The sequence below is a fragment of the Schistocerca serialis genome, chromosome 6 (genome assembly GCF_023864345.2).
Source record: "Schistocerca serialis cubense isolate TAMUIC-IGC-003099 chromosome 6, iqSchSeri2.2, whole genome shotgun sequence".
Taxonomy (NCBI): Eukaryota; Metazoa; Arthropoda; class Insecta; order Orthoptera; family Acrididae; genus Schistocerca; species Schistocerca serialis.
The window spans coordinates 472,537,773-472,555,409 of record NC_064643.1 but is presented as its reverse complement, the minus strand read 5'-3'; the positions used below and the strand labels follow the sequence as shown (position 1 = coordinate 472,555,409).

At 42.7% G+C, this 17,637-nt stretch overlaps 1 protein-coding gene across 1 annotated transcript in view; it reads right to left on the bottom strand.

Moving 5' to 3' along the window:
* The window catches only part of LOC126484927 (forkhead box protein B2-like), a 145,933-nt gene extending 142,310 nt beyond the window's left edge, over positions 1 to 3,623 (bottom strand). Inside the window, exon 1 of the mRNA XM_050108529.1 lies at positions 3,252 to 3,623. Coding sequence (XP_049964486.1) covers positions 3,252 to 3,590 — 339 coding nt within the window. The 5' untranslated portion in view covers positions 3,591 to 3,623. The remainder of the gene's footprint in view (positions 1 to 3,251) is intronic.
* Between the last annotated feature and the right edge of the window lie 14,014 nt (positions 3,624 to 17,637).

Here is a 17,637-nt window from a genome sequence, read left to right as displayed (position 1 = left end):
ATATCAACCACCCAACTTGTGCTTCAGAAGACCGGATGGAACCCTAGAAACCAATACCAAAAACAATTGTGACATTCTGGCAAAGTAATTTGAGAAACTGCTCAACACGGACCCCCCTATGGAAGAAATGATGACAGAAACGAGCACATACAATCCAGATAGTGAACCTCCAACTCTAGAAGAAGTTAAAGAAATAATCAAGTCATTCAAGAATCGTAGAGCACCAGGAGAAGATGGCATCATCGCGGAAATATGGAAGTTACAAGACCCAGAACTCACCAAAGACACCCACAGGATCTTGGAAGACATCTGGAAGGCCATGAAAATTCCTGACGACTGGAAAACTGTCCTGATACATCCACTACACAAAACAAGTGACAAGAATGACCCGAAAAACTACAGAGGAATATCCCTACTATCGGTCACATACAAGATCCTCTCTAAAGCTTTACTGAACAGACTAGAATGCCAGACCGACCACTTGATTGGGGAATACCAAGCAGGCTTCCGTAAAGGGCGGTCTTGTGCGGAACAAATTTGGAACCTGAAAATGATTTTACAACACAAACAGAACCTGATCATTACCTTTGTTGACTTCAAAAAGGCGTACGACTCTATCGACCGGAAAACTCTCTTCAAAACTCTAGCAGAATACAAAATAGACAACAGAGCACGGGCTATCATAGAGCAAACTTTAACCAACATGACCTCCAAAGTAAAGTTCTGTGGGGAACTATCAGAGCCCTTTGAAATTCGCACAGGTGTCCGACAAGGCGATGGCCTCTCACCTCTCCTTTTCAATCTGGTGTTAGATAAGGTCATAAAAGAATGGGAAACATCACAACAGGGGATAACCTTAGGAAACCTACAGATTAAATGCCTGGCTTTTGCAGACGATTTGGCGATTGTCACGAAAGGTATAAATGAAACAAAAGACGCTATTGAAAAACTGCACGAAATCGCTTCCAAAACTGGACTACAGATCTCTTACGAAAAGACACAGTTTATGAGCACAAAGAAACTCTCATCTCTGAACACAAAGTATGTCACGATTTACAAAACGGCAAACTTCAAATATCTCGGTGAAACACTACAAATGAGTGGACATAACAGAGACTCAAACTAAGAAAGAAAGACTAAACTGGACAAGGCATACAAAGTAGTGTGGAATCATTACAACAAGAAGTCTGTCTCACAAAAAGCCAAATTACGCCATTACGACACGGTGGTGCTCCCCGAGGCACTATATGCAGCAGAGACCACACTAATCCTAGGGCATACACGTATCAGACAATTAGAAAGAGTAGAACGGAAAATACTTAGGAAAATATTTGGCGCAACTAACAACAATGGAATATGGATCAAGAAACCTACAGAGGAACTGTACAAACATACGGAGACAATCACAGAAAAGATTAGAAAACGCAGACTACAATTCTATGGACACCTATACAGAATGCCATCACACAGGCTGACCAAACAGATCTTTGACTGGGTAACCACTAGAAACAACAAATGGGTGGCAGAGGTAGAAAACGACCTGAACCAACTCAACATAACAGCAGACACAATAAACGACAGAATAAAATTCGGAAACATAATTAAGAAAAGTAAACTACATGTGATACAATGTGACAAACGAACAGGCATAAAATGGACCGAAGAAAGCAAACAGGATCACAGCGAGAAGATGAAAGAAATATGGGCAACCAAAAAGGCAATCAAGATGAAGCCGAAGACACAAAGTCGACAAAAAGCATGGACAGAGGACCGGAAAAAGAAACACAGCGAGCGAATGAGGGAAGTTTGGGCAGCAAGGAAGGCAGCAAAAGGAACTGGCCATGTAGTTTAGTCCAAATGCCCTCTTTAAGGGCAAAACACCAATAATATATATATATATATATATATATATATATATATATATATATATATATATATATATATATATATATATATATATATATATATAGAGAGAGAGAGAGAGAGAGAGAGAGAGAAGAAGAAGAAGAAGAAGAACACTGCAGCACTGCGCAACTAGTTTGTCGGAATGATTATTGTCAGCTAGTTAACTTTGCTAACGTGCTCAGAGCTGAGAGAAAGACGACCCCACTTCCCCGAGTCATCCATTAACGCACCAACGGATTAACCTGTTTGATTTTTATAGAGATTCTCAGTTAATATTTTACCGTATTAAAATCGTTATTCTCTTTGTTAAGCAGAGTACTCTTTAGACCAATGTTATGTGTGAAGCTTTACCCTGTGTTCTTGAATACATTTTTTTAATTTTATTTATTTATTTATTTATATCACCAGTCTTCTAACGGGTTTGATGTGGCCTGCCACAAAATCATCCCTTGTGCCAACCTTTTCATCTAAGAGTAGCATTTGCAACCTACCGCCTCAGTTATTTGCTGGATGTATTCCACTCTCTGTCTTCAACTAAACTTTTTGCCCTCTACAGCTCCCTCCCTCTGGTACCATGGAAATCATTCCCCGATGACTTAACAGATGTCCTATGGTCATACATACTTAATTCTAAAATCTTTGTCTAGGAATCGTAATTCATGAAACAGCTTCTCTCCCCATGCCACAGTTTAAAGAAGGTTTATCATTACGCACTACCACACTGCACAAAGCGGTATGCAACAGTAGTAATATTGCTTGGAAATTTTATTTTAAAATAGAAATCTAGCTTAGCCACTGCCTCCTTGCTGTTTGCTGTTATGCTTTCGAGAAACCTGCAACAGTATTGTCAAGACACGAGATAAATGGAAATTTTGATTAGTCCCAGATAATTATTTTACTCCTGTTGCGCATATAATATAAAGATAGGATGTATTCAGACCAGTTACTGTTGAGTTCAAATTAGGTTCTGTTTAGTCAAAGGTCAGCATACGAGTTTAAGCTGAATAAATTTGTGGGTACATTGTTGTGGTAATACGCAGACTTTAGAGTGAGAGGTTATTTTGGGCTAAATTTCATATTGAAACACATACTGCGGAACTTACATCCTGACTGACACATTGGGCAGTTCCTGCTTCTCTACTGGCAACGCAGTACTTCTTGCCTCCTTCTATACTGGCGGTTCTGACTGTCGTTACGCGTGGTGGCCTGTTCCATAGTACATGGGGCTTTCGGATAGTTTTGGTCTGGTTCTATGTAACTGGTCGCACTAGCATATAGCTTATGGAACAATGTGTAGACGCACGGCAGGTATGCGCGGAGGCCTCAGTGTTCGTAACTGTGTTTACCTTAGGGAGTTTGAACCTCTTCCGGCGGCGCAGGAAGGAGCCGTTCTCGAACATGTTGATGGCCGCCGGGTGCAGCGTCCAGTAGGCGCCCTTGCCCGGCCTGTCGGGCCTGCGCGGCACTTTGACGAAGCAGTCGTTGAAGGAGAGGTTGTGCCGCAGCGAGTTCTGCCAGCGCTGCGTGTTGCGCCGGTAGTACGGGAAGCGGTCGGTGATGAAGCGGTAGATGTCCGCCAGCGGCAGCATCTTCTCGGGCGAGCTCCAGATGGCCATCGCCGTCAGCGAGATGTACGAGTAGGGCGGCTTCTGGTCGCCGTACGAGTCGCGGCTGGGGCGCGGCATGTCGCCGCCGCTGCATGCTCCCGCGACGCAGACGTCGACGCCCTCGCCGACGCCGACGCCGCCCCCGAACTCGCTCGCGCTGCGCGTGGGAGTTATTGTTGCCACCTGTGGCTGCCCGCGCGCGCCTCCACTGCGATTCCCCGCGATCTGAAAACCCACATCAACACATCAGCACTGCCGGGTTACGCGATTATAAGAAAGCTAATAAAAAAGGAAAACTTTTACCGAACGCGTCTCCATTCTGAGGCCGGGCGGAGACCAGTACCTGCCTCCGAAGCCGAGGGAGCCAACGCACGTATGCGGCTATCGAGGCCGATATTTGAGGTTTTGGTGAATTTTGTTTCGTGAGCATCAGGCAGTGGTCAAACGCATAACCTTTAGATTTCCAGTGCTGGAGATATCCTCAGAGGAACGACTCAGAAAGCAATACAGTGACAAACAATCTCATCAAGCTGATATATTTGTATGTAACTACGCAACGGTCGGTTCGTGACGTCAGCAGACCGCTGCCCAAGATCGAGTAGTCGCGCCGACGTGTTAAGGAGCTTATATTGGGGAAGAGTTGCGTGAGTTTATTATTTAGCTCTAAGTCCCACTATTTCTCTAATTACAGTCCTTCTTCTTTTGTGTTCAAGTAGTAGTACTAATGATCAAATATTGATAAGAAGGACTGATATTAAACGAGGCGTGGGCTTTAGTGAAATATAAAACAAACAGTGCCAGTTGTGTCCCACTACAAGCTTATTGTTATTTAACAATGTAAAATCCAGGATGGAATGTAACAGTTTTATGAAAAGGAAAGTTGCTACTCACCGTATAGTGGAGTTGCTGAGTCGCAGATAGGCACATCGAAAAGGCTGTCACAATATAAGCTTTCGGCCAACAAGACCTTTGTCAAAAACAGACGACAGATAGACAGACACACACACACACACGCGCACGCGCGCGTGCGCGCTGCACTGCAGTGTGGCTTCAGCTGCCAGAGGTTGCAGTCGTGTGTGTGAGTTGCGTTTGCGTGTGTGTGTGTGTGTGTGTGTGTGTGTGTGTGTGTGTGTGTGTCTGTGTGTCTGTGTGTGTGCGTGTATGTCCGTCGTCTGTTTTTGACAAAGGTCTTGTTGGCTGAAAGCTTATATTGTGACAGCCTTTTCGATGTGCCTATCTGCGACTCAGCAACTCCGCTATATGGTGAGTAGCAACTTTCCTTTTATAATATTTTTCTTGATATTTAAGAAATTCTCATTTATTGTTCAGACTCGGTCCCAAATTTGACTTATATTACATGTTATGATCATCTTCAGATCTAAATAGTTGTTTCATTAACCCGTCTTCTCTGTTCGATATCATATATCGAATAACTCTTTCTCTCCCACTGGTACGGTGTCTTCTCTCCTACACTGACGCTGCCTCTCTGCTACTCTCTTGCAGGACAAAAAAGTGCGAATAATTTCGCATGTCAAAATTTTTAGTGAGGAAGGCAGGAAGAGGATTAAGGCAGGAGGTGCCCTAATTTTCTGTCAGAGTCTTTTAAAGAGAAACATATTTGCCTTCTTCGTGCACCGACAGGAACATTTGTTGGGTTGTTCTCCTCTTTTCCCTGCTACAGTATGGCGTGCTGCTTATATGAAATGAATTCTGCTGGTGAGGGACGTTTCGACCGTTTACTTTTCTTTTGCGTTACGTTTTTTTCTGAACACTTTGCTCATCGATCGGAATTCTTCGAAAACGCCTGGCTTATGATTTGTATCTGAAAGGAGTAAATACGTTATTATAATTATTTTACTGAATTTTCATAGTATCAGTTTTAAATATGTCAGTTTTACATGGTTTTGGACGTCATTTTAATTTCTTTTCAGACATGTTAAGACCCTTTTTAGCCCTTTTTTTTTCTCTACAGAATCACTTTGGGCATATTTCTATAGATGTGAAGCGCCCATTATACAATGACAACGCGTCATCAAGTTTTATAGGTGAAAAAATGCTAACTATAACAAGTTGGAGAGCTCAGAACCCTTGGGATGACTATAGAACTCTTACCATCTGTTCGCTACGTCAGTTAAAACTACATTTACGCCTGAGAGCGGATATTACATGCATATGTTGTGTGCATAAGTACGGTAACTTTGAACCTCTGGATTTCGGTAACGGATAATGATATCGAAAAAGTTTTGAATTTCCCCAGAAAATCATGTTAAGAACATACGGTAAAAAGTTCGACGATTCCCATGAACAGAAATTATAGAAGTGACCGTACCTACAATTGGTGCTTTTCGTACCCAGAACTCACGGTTTTCGGAGGTTTCCTCAGGAACCGCCCATGAACAAATAATGTTTCTATAAACTGCCTAAGGTCAAATTAATAACTAATGCAAAAGAATCAACCGATTTTCTCAGTTTGTCTGGGCTGAAAGAGGTGTGAAACGTTTAAATTAAGAGGCAGTACTGTGGAATAGCTACACTAAGCCCTTTTTTCCGATATGTTCACAAATGCAAGGGATAGCCAGAACACTTGACCCCTCTGAAGAATCACATTTTCGCGGGTGGCTGTTTGGAAAACAGTGATATCGTGCACTGTTGTGCACACTTCGATTAGATTTGATTATATGTTTATTTTTACACTATTCTTATAATTCATCATTTAACATCGCTGTTGTTGGGTCGATTATTATCGACAACAAATATTCAGTCATCAGCTATGATATTGTAATCAGTGTCGATGATTTCACAACATTCTTAAACGCATGCATGCGTGGTGGTGCATGTCTCTGAAAAAGGAAGATTAGGGTTTAAGGTCCCTTCGACGACGAAGTAACAGAGGACACTCTTGGGCTGGAATGGGAGGACTAGAAGATCGATCATTTCAAAGGAACAATCCCGGCACTTACCTCTAGCGATTCATGAAATCTCTCGGAAAACCAAAATCAGCACGGTGAGATACGGATTTGAGCCGCCTTCCTTCTGAATGCGGGTCCAATGTCTCATGCTGTGCCTGCAGGTCCGGTATCTAGATTGTGGAGGCGGCCGGTTCGAATCGTGACGGTAGGAAACATTTTCATCGGCCATGTTCGGTCGGCAATGGGAGGAGAAATGATGGCGTACATTTCCAGAGGACCAGCCTTCGCATTAGTATCCTGTGTTAAATTCGAAACTTCTCCGCAATGTCTCATAGAATGAGTGGTTGTGACAGTGTCGATGGTGATCCGTCCGTCAGATGGCCACGTCAAGTTCGATGGCTCCCTTGGCGCTATTCGATAAGACTAGGCTATATGCCGGGACCGGATTTGATCCTCTTCCTTGTCTCATTCTCGTACAACAGAAACACGGCACTACACTCCACACCCACCAAGCACAGTCACCGATAGTTTACGTGTACACTTGCAACACTGCAGTCACATACCCAAAAAGGGTCAACGAGGACGAAGAAAGAATACCTCTACCTGTGGGTCACTCACGTAACCATATCACAAGTCTTCGCCTCAGTGCGGAAGTGACTTTTCATCCTGTGGCGCAACAGAGCTATTAACACGCACCAAAATTTTCGCACCTGTTAAATTTTTTCAATTCATGAAGGTTTTTAACTTTCAATCAGGCATTCACCTGCATCTATGCCGTGTGAGCATTTAATGGTCTACTTGAGGTGCTATTGAGTAACACAATGAAGTTAAACTGTATACTGCGTAATTTGTACAAGAATCTATTCATGTATTAACAGTACAGAGTGACCCACCACGTTGGTAATTATTGTGCGTTGTTTGCGACTAAAATTAGTAACAAGCTTCAGAGACAGACTCTTTGTCTTTTTTCTACAGCTTCTGTCAGTGCTGTTACTTTTCCTGTCGTTTACAGAATTAAACTGTTAATTAAAAAAGCATGTGATACATAAAGTACAGTTTGGGGAACGAAAAAAGAGATAATAGAAGAAAGAAAACATATATATAGTAAATTTACCTGGTTATTTCAAGTCGGAGGGTTTCGATAAGCACTTCGAGCCCGTCTCACTTGCATTAGCATATTCTGCTCTATTATGTTTTCTACTGTATCTGTGTACGTCGTGAGATGAACTTTACGTGGTTTACGTATGGGTTTTAACATTTACCCGCGTATGACACTTGGAAGAGGAGCCTCGTTTGCCTGAAAGGCTCTTCTTATCTACGTTGTGCGTTTGTTTTTGTATGGTTAGGTCTCATGATACTGCATGTGTATGTTTATGGGCAACATTACAAAATTCAAATGTTTTACAGTCTGCATCTTACACAGTTTATCGTATTACACAATTACGCGTTTGAAAATAATGATCCACATAATTGTTTTATTTAATGTTTTTAACTTATTTCTAAACTCGATGTACGGTATATTTTACTTGAAGTATTGTTACAGTCATGTAATCTGCTACTATGCCGTATATGTATCTGTATCTGATGATATCATTCATCAAATCATCATCTGTTCCTATGTCAGTGTCGGAATCTCTGTTGTCCTCTGTATTACGCTGTGGTGTAGGATTTGTGTCTGATCGTGATCTTGTATTTGGTTGTTGCTGCTCATAAGTCTTGTGCAGCGCTCTTGATATTTCATCAGTCATCCTGTTAAGCATGCTCCATTTACCTGGGTCTGCCGGCCGCGGTGGTCTAGCGGTTCAGGCGCTCAGTCCGCGCGACTGCTACGGTCGCAGATTCGAATCCTGCCTCGGGCATAGATGTGTGTGATGTCCTTAGGTTAGTTAGGTTTAAGTAGTTCTAAGTTCTAGGGGACTGATGACCAGAGATGTTAAGTCCCATAGTGCTCAGAGCCATTTGAACCATTTTTTTACCTGGGTCTTTTAAATCTAGCCCTATGTCTTCGATTTCTGTCATTGGTCTTACATGTGTGAGTGTGCCGCATTTTAGTGTTATTTGTTCGGTGGATCCATGTTCCACACATACCCATGCATCATTATGGCTAAAGCCAAAGCAGTGCAGGTGTGAAGGGTAAGGGCCAGACCCGTCGGAAAGAGTACCATAACGCGACTTGGATCAACATGTCTGAGCCTTCCAGCTGTTCGGGAAGAAGGAGAAGACCCGACGACCCTGGTCAGATATTTCCTATTACTCTTGCCATGTATCAACCTTCCGAAGATTTAATTGGTGTTTTTATGTAATATGGTCCTCTTTTATCCCCTGTACCTCACCCAGTCCTCCCCATTTGAGCCACTATGGTGTTGCTCTTTGTCTTTTGGTTGTGTCAGTGGAGTAAGAATCGTTACTGCCTGCGTTTAAATTATAGGTAGCGTGCAACAATGGAATAAATAAATAAATAATCTACTTGAACTTCCCTGTCGCAACACACAGTCGCTATATTTGACAGCAGCGGCCTGCTCTCGTGTGCGCCCCCAACCCAAGAGACATGTGAAACATCATATCGTTCACACACACACACACACACACACACACACACACACACACACAAATCACTGGCTGTGCTGTGTGCCGTCTGTGGCTAGTTTGCATTGTTGTCTGCCATTGTAGTGTTGGGCAGCTGGATGTTAACAGCGCGTAGCGTTGCGCAGTTGGAGGTGAGTCGCCAGCAGTGGTAGATGTGGGGAAGTGAGATGGCGCATTTTTGAGAGCGGATGATCTGGACGTGTGTCCATCAGAAACAGTACATTTGTAAGAATGGATGTCATGAACTGCTATATATATTATGACTATTAAGGTAAATACATTGTGTGTTCTCTATTAAAATGTTTCATTTGCTAACTATACCTATCAGTAGTTAGTGCCTTCCGTAGTTTGAATCTTTTATTTAGTTGGGAGTAGTGGCGCTCGCTGTATTGCAGTAGTTCGAGTAACGAAGATTTTTGTGAGGTAAGTGATTTGTGAAACGTATAGGTTAATGTTAGTCGGGGCCATTCTTTTGTAGGGGTTAATGAAAGTCAGATTGCATTGCTCCAAAAATATTGTGTGTCAGTTTAAGCACAGTCATTCATAATTTTTCTAAGGGGACGTTTCAATATATATTTCACAACATTTTAACTTTTGGTTTGGGCCAATCGACAACATTTTTCCAATCCCTCAAACCGATCAAGGTTTTAGGGAGGTTTCCCTTAGTCATTAGGCTTATGTTGGAAACGAATAGCGCCTCCCAAATATCTCCAACTGGGATACAGTTCACCACACTGCTAGCTTTCAGGAATATTTGGCTGGAGAGAACAATGTTCTACAACAGCCCGCACAACTCACATGGTTAGCGAATGAAAGATGTAAAAAAAAAAAAGACATCTTCCTGAGATCTCACTCCTGATGAGAGTTAAGTGGCTAATAATGACTGAGGGAGCAGAGTCGTGAAGCTTTTGCTGCCCTTACGCATTAGGGCAATTCTCTGGCTTGTAGAAGACACTAGACAGCTGTGGTCGGGTTGATGCCGTTTTCCTTCGTTCTGGATTTCAATCGATACAGTTCCACACCCACCAGCTTTGTGTTTTTATGCAGGACTTGCAGCAGACAGATCTCGAGAATTCTTGGTGAAGTGAAACCGTCGGATGCAAAAGTAATTTCGGGAGTAGGTCAAGAGAATGTTATAGGGCCTTTACTGTCAAAGATATAATTCGTAGGAGTAATCCATCCAGCAATCGACTTTAGTTTTTTTTATCGTTGGTACAAAGCTTATTTGTGAAGTTACTATCAGTGTCGAGTTTTTGTGTTAGTTTATGGATGTGTACTTATGTTGCTAGAAACAAAAAGTAATTCTGTGTGCTTCAATTATATGATATGTAAGCCTTATCCATGTACAGCATACTGGGTAATTTTGCTAAAAGGAGCCAAACTGTGGAAATGATTCCTGAGTGGATAAGTAGCAAAAAAAGGCCATTTGGGCATATGGCCGGAAATATCTTCCCTGTGAGGTACACCCACTTGAAAGTGGAGATAAAATCTTTGACAGTGGCTCAGGTATCAGTACCGGTCAGGTGGTCCACCAGTATGTGTTAGATGAGACGACTGCCGTGGAATATTCACTACGACAGCTGCAACTACCCGCATCACATAGAATGTGTGCAGACCTTATTATCTTCGGAATTGCCTCCGCAGCTTCGGTTTTATCGCTGGTTCGTCGCACCAAGGTGCTGGGATTTGTTATCTGTCGCTGTCACAGACAAGGCTACCTTTACGAGTGGTGGTCTCATCAACCTTCATAACACCCACCCGTGGGCTATAGAGAATTTCCTTGTTATGTTGGAACTTTCAGCACCGGCTCAGCCTCAGTATGTGGGCAGGTATAACAGGCGACCGCCTCGTGGCACCTGTCATCCTTCCACAACGTCACACAGCCGAGACATACCTGTACTCTCTGCATGTGAGCCTGCCCTGCTGGAAGACGTGCTTTTCGTGGTACGAAGGGTAAAGTGACTCCTACGTAATCATGCTACAGCTCCTAAAACCACTAGTAGAGACAGAACATTTATTGCCTGCTGTGTTCTCATTTGAGCTTTAAATCACTGAAACCTACATTGTCAAACAGATCAACCTCCCTTTGGAACGCATTTTCGGCCATATGATCCTTATCTTCTCAAGACTGTTTCCTACAGTTTGTCCCCATTTAGAAAAATAGCCCTGCATGCAAATGATCTAGTGGACAATGCCGGAAACTCCACAGTGCTGTTCGGAGACTGTGATGTTATAGGAGGAAAGTTACGATTTATAAAAGTGTGCCATAATTTAGAATACCTATTCAGGATCGATTCTTGGTGCAGGTTCTTCCAGTTGGCCTTTAACATAAACAAATGTAGCGTACTGCATATGAGTAGGCGCAGATATCCATTACTGTTCGATCATTTATTATTTTTGAGTCATCAGTCTTCCGCCCGGTGTGATGTGGCTCGTCACGAATTTCTCTCCTGCTTTAACCTATTTATCTCAAAGTAGGACATGACCCTACATTTTCAGTTACTTGTTTCGTTGGATGTGTAACATTATTGGCGATTCATCATTGGAAACAGTCGCAACTTTGAAACATGTAGCAGTATTACTACCGAGAGAGTTAAACTGCAATGTATCAGGAACACTATTGTTGGAATAAACAAATGTTTGAGATTTATTGGAAAACTCCTAACCAACGGGGTGGAGAAGTAGCTCATGACACATATGTTCAGCCGATTCTTGAATACTGCGCGCCGCGCCGTTGTAGAAGAGAGAGAGAAGAGCGCCGTGTTTCACCACCATTTAGACTGTACGTTCACCTGACTATAATGGCAGGCACGACTGCGAAGGTGTTGCGAATGATGGAGACCTCTCATTGTTAACAGTACGAGTGTATAGGTTCCAAGAGGAGACATGCAACATATTACTTCCTCCTACACACACTCCGCTAAACAACAGGCATGTCTGAGAAAGTAGAACCTATGTGGAGGCTTCCTTTGCACTAACCACCTACGAAATACCAAAGCAAGGACATGATTGTACAAAAAATGGTTCAAATGGCTCTGAGCGCTATGGGACTTAACATCTGTGGTTATCAGTCCCCTAGAACTTAGAACTATTTAAACCCAACTAACCTAAGGACATCACACACATCCATGCCCGAGGCAGGATTCGAACCTGCGACCGTAGCAGTCGTGCATGATTGTACACCTGAAGTACTCTCTGCCCCTGTCCCCACCCCCTTCCCCCCTACATAAATTTGGCCTGCGGACTATAGATGCAGATGTTTGAACGTGGAAAATACGTTTTCTCTCACGAAGTTTGGCATTGTAGGACATGGTTCCTCTTACTGCGTCCATACGAACTGTACGCACCATTTTTCCAATTCGATCTCTAAATTATCATGCAAAATAAGTATTATAAACAACAACGAACAGTATATGCTCGGCACATTTTGTTACACCAAGGTAAGTGTTTTTCCACACACTTTTTGTGTTAGATTAATTATAGCTACTTTACGTCAACGATTAGCTGGTTGTAATTTCGTAGTCCACAGACCAGTGAATCTCCTTGGGAAAACTCATCTAATTCCGCTTTCATACCCTATGTGTTTTGAAACTTCGCAGCAGCTTCTGTTTGCTGCACTCGGACCCCAGCCTGTGCCTTTTGTTATACTTTTACTGACTTTAGCATATAATTTTCTTTTAATTGAGCAGCCAAAATTGAGCTGTATTTGAGACATAACTTCTCTTAGTAAATAAACATCTCTTAGTAAATAAAATAGTAAATATATTACCTTCATGTTACTTATTAAGGCATTGGGGTAAAACATAAGGCAATAATAAAAGTACATAGTATACTGGTCTATCATGCGTATTAAAAAAGATTACTTTTATTAAAGAAACAAAATCTGAATCAAATAGGCACATAAATCATGACAAATAGGGGATATAGTATCAATGCCTCCACATCATTAAGGTCTTTTCTTCATTCCCTGTTTGTCTGTAAACTGTATTCCTTTTTCTTCTTTTTTTTTTAATTTTAAGCCGAACTATGGTTTTAAGTTATTTTATATTATTCTGTGTTAAGTTTAAAGTATGAAACATTTTCACTCTGATGTTGAGGTACATCGAGCAATTCAATATATTTTCAATAAAAAGAAATCATCATTTCATATGGTCATTGATACTGTAGCTAATAGGGTACATGGTTGTTGGTAAAAAACGAACAGTGTTGTCTTTGTACTTCCTGTTTTCAAAAAAAAAATTGTAGTGGTCTGTTATCAAGGTACCATCAGCAATTTTCTAAACTGATTCCGGTTTTATCGTTGGTCGAATAGAACTTGCAGTCTCTTAGTACATGCCATATATTTCGTTTGCGATTTGACTAGCCAGGCAAGACACCCAAACCATATCACAGAAAAGGATTAGTGGAGTTGTGAGACTTATTGTTATTCGTGGCTGCGTAGGTCGCTCAGTAAGAATGTTTCCCAAAAACAGGAAGAGTCGCGTCTCAGCGTAATATGATGTTTCAGTCTGACAACAGGTTCCATTAAAGCACACACATTGCTGCAGGGCAGTATATGCAAAGTGAAAACAACCTTTAGTCCCTGGCTAAAGACTAGGTCACTTACTTCGGTCGCATTCAGGAAAACAGATTTTCAGTAGCTTGCCAGTAACCATAAAAATCTAACCTACTAATAAAGTACACAAACAATCCTGAGCATTATAGCAGAGGTTGAAAATACCGCTTCAGTTGTAAGTTACTTCATTTTCACACGACCGGTTTCGCACTATTATAAGCCCATCCTCAGGTGTCGTAGCTGTGCTGTAGTCTCCGAGCGCCGCGTGTACCAGGCACGGTGTGCTGCCTATGAACGCAAAACAGGGACTCCCCGTCCTGCGTACCGCGCCTTGTACACGCGGCGCTCGGGGGGCTTACGACAGTCCGAAACCGGTCATGTGAAAGTAAAGCAACTTACAGAAACCAGATGGCAGTTATAAGAGTCGAGGGACATGAAAGGGAAGCAGTGGTTGGGAAGGGAGTGAGACAAGGTTGTAGCCTCTTCCCAATGTTATTCAATCTTTATATTGATCAAGCAGTGAAGGAAACAAAAGAAAATTTCGGAGTAGGTATTAAAATACATGGAGAAGAAATAAAAACTTTGAGGTTCGCCGATGACATTGTAATTCTGTCAGAGACAGCAAAGGACCTGGAAGAGTAGTTGAACGGAATGGATAGTGTCTTGAAAGGAGGATATAAGACGAACATCAACAAATGCAGAACGAGGACAATGGAATGTAGTCGAATTAAATCGCGTGATGCTGCGGGAATTAGATTAGAAAATGAGACACTTAAAGTAGTAAAGGAGTTTTGCTATTTGGGGAGAAAAATAACTGATGATGGTCGAAGTAGAGAGGATATAAAATGTAGATTGGCAGTGGCAAGGAAAGCGTTTCTGAAGAAGAGAAATTTGTTAACATCGAGTATAGATTTAAGTGTCAGAAAGTCGTTTCTGAAAGTATTTGTATGGAGTGTAGCCATATATGGAAGTGAAACATGGACGATAAATAGTTTAGACAAGAAGAGAATAGAAGCTTTCGAAGTGTGGTGCTACAGAAGAATGCTGAAAATTAGATGGGTAGATCGCATAACTAATGAGGAGGTACTGAATAGAATTGGAGAGAAGAGAAGTTTGTGACACAACTTGACTAGAAAAAGGGATCGGTTGGTATGACATGTTCTGAGGCATCAAGGGATCACCAATTTAGTATTGGAGGGCAGCGTGGAGGGTAAAAATCGTAGAGGGAGACCAAGAGATGAATACACTAAGCAAATTCAGAAGAGTGTAGGTTGCAGTAGGTACTGGGAGATGAAGAAGCTTGCACAGGATAGAGTAGCATCGAGAGCTGCATCAAACCAGTCTCAGGACTGAAGACCACAACAACAACAACTGCAGCGGTATTTTCAACCTCTGCTAATAAAGTATAGATTACGAGGGGCCTAAATTATTTATTGGTGTTCCATTGACCAATTTCTCAGTAGACCTAAGTGATGTACACTCTAAGACAAAAAAGACGACAAACAACGAAGCAATTTTCTGATTGGAACAGAAATCAGTAGGTGTGATTTGTCTGTACAGACAAACAAATGAGTACATTTTCAGAAAAACTGGATATTTTATTCAAGAGGTGGAGCTTTACAAATTGTGCGAGTCAATAAAGCGTTGGTCCACCTCTGACCGCTATGGAAGTAATTATTCGGTATATTTTGATAGAGCTGTTGGATGTCCTTCTGAGGGACATCGTGCCAAAAACTGGTCAAATGGCTCGTAAGATCGTCAAAATCCCGAGCTGGTTGGATAGCCCTGCCCATAATGCTCCAGATGTTCTCAATGGGGAGAGATTCGGCGAACTTGCTGGCGAGAGTGTGATTTGGCAAGCACGAAGACAATCAATAGAAACTCACGCCATGTGCAGGAGGACATCACCTTCTTAAAATGTAAGCCCAGAATGGCTTGCCGTGAAGCGCAACAAAACAGCAAGTAGAATGTCGTCGACGTACCGCGATGCTGTAAGGGTGCCACAGATGACAACCAAAGGAGTCCTACTATGGAAAGAAATGGCACCCTGTAGCATCACTTCTGGTCGCCGAAAGTCAGGCTTTTGTCCTGCCGCTGTTCGCGTCATCTCCAGACACTTCTTCACTGGTCACTGGGGCTCAGTTTGAAGCGGGATTTATTACTAAAGACAATTCCACTCCGGTCAATGAGATTTCAGGCTGAAGGTGTGAGTGTAGACGTCCCAGGCAGCTACGGGATACCAGTCCGTCTGTCGCTCTCCATATGGCCCGACAACCAGGAGCAATGGTCTGGGGTGTCATTTCTTTTCACAGCAAGACCCCTGTGGTTGTCACCCGTGGGACTGTTGGACCACAGCGGCTCGTCGACGATATTCTATTAACCGTTTTGTTTCTTTCCATGACAATCCTCCTGGCTTTCAGCAAGATAATGACCGCCCGCACTCGGCGAGGGATTCTGGGCTTTTCTTCATGCTTGCCAAACCCTACCTTGCCGAGCAAGGTCGCCGGATCTCTCCCCAGCCGAGAACATTTGGAACGTTATGGACAGCGCCCTCCAACCAGCTCGGGGTTTCGACGATCTTACGCGCCAGTTGGCCAAAGTTTGGCACGATACCTCTCATGAGGACGTCCACCAACTCTACCAATCAATGGCAAGCAGAATAACTGCTTGCGTTAGGGCCAGAGAGCCGGCCGGTGTGACCGAGCGGTTCTAGGCGCTACAGTATGGAACCGCGCGATCGCTACGGTCGCAGGTTCGAATCCTGCCTCGGGCATGGATGTGTGTGATGTCCTTAGGTTAAATAGGTTTAAGTAGTTCTAAGTTCTAGAGGACTGATGACCTCAGAAGTTAAGTCCCATAGTGCTCAGAGCCATTTGAACCATTAGGGTCAGAGGTGGACCAACGCGTTACTGATTTGCTGAATTTGTGAAGCTATTGCTCTTCAATAAATCATCCAATTTTCCTGACACCGTAATCATTTATTTGTCTGTACATGTGCATTCCCATCTACCGATTTACGTTTCTTCGTGTTGCATGATTCCTTTTGTCCTGAAGGGTATTTATTAGTAACTGTAACTATCAACATTAATGCTACGTGAAAACTGCACAGCTTAAATGCAGTAATGCGATCTGTGCATGCAAATATAGAAAACTAGGATCTTTTGAAGGAGTATTAGCATAGCATCTCTTTCGAAAACTTGTATTTTTCTTTTTTGAGAAGGTTGCAGCTACTAGAGATCTTTCTGACTGTCAGTCTCTTTCATTTATTTCATTTCTTTTATTGCATATTAATGTAAATGTTATCTGGCATTTTAAAACAGATTATTACAGTTCTCATCTCTTAACAACAAATTTTTCCATACACAAGCACGTATTGTTTTCAGCAATAAAAATTTGTCATAATAATGAGTTAGAAAGAAAACTGAACTATCAGTTGATAAAATGAACGGCTTAATATATCTAATCTGATATAGTCTAACTGACCAGCTCCTCGTGCTAACGCTGTCGGGCCGCTCAGTACCGATCGGCCTCCGTGTCATCCTTTGCCTGTGGGGTCATTCAGATGCGTTGAGCAGGGGCTCGGGGGTCAGCTTACCGCTTCCCCGGCTGTTGTCAGTTTCCGATACCTTGGAGTCGCTGTTTCGCATTCAGGTATCTCTTCAGGTGGTCTGATAGCAGCCCTTCCTGTCCTCTTATGAAGCGGAAGTCCTTTTTAGTACCGGGAACTGAACCTGCGTCTTCTGCAAAGAAGTCTCGCTGACCATTCCGGTACGGAGGCACACGTACCTTTCTCCACCATACCCATTCTCCCTGGAGTACCAGAGGTGCGCATTAAGCCCCCACTGAGTCCGGGAACGGGTGCTGGCGTATCTTAGCTGTCACTGGCGTACACATGCTATGAGCATAGCCCGCAGAGGGACAGAGGCCTGGGTTTGATTCACAGTCCAGCACACATTTTTAACAAAATTACAGTGCACCATGACAGAAAACTTCGTAATAGAATATCTAACGCAACTTGATGTTACAAACCTATGTTACAGGGCGTGTACACGTGCACGTATGAAGTACATTAAAA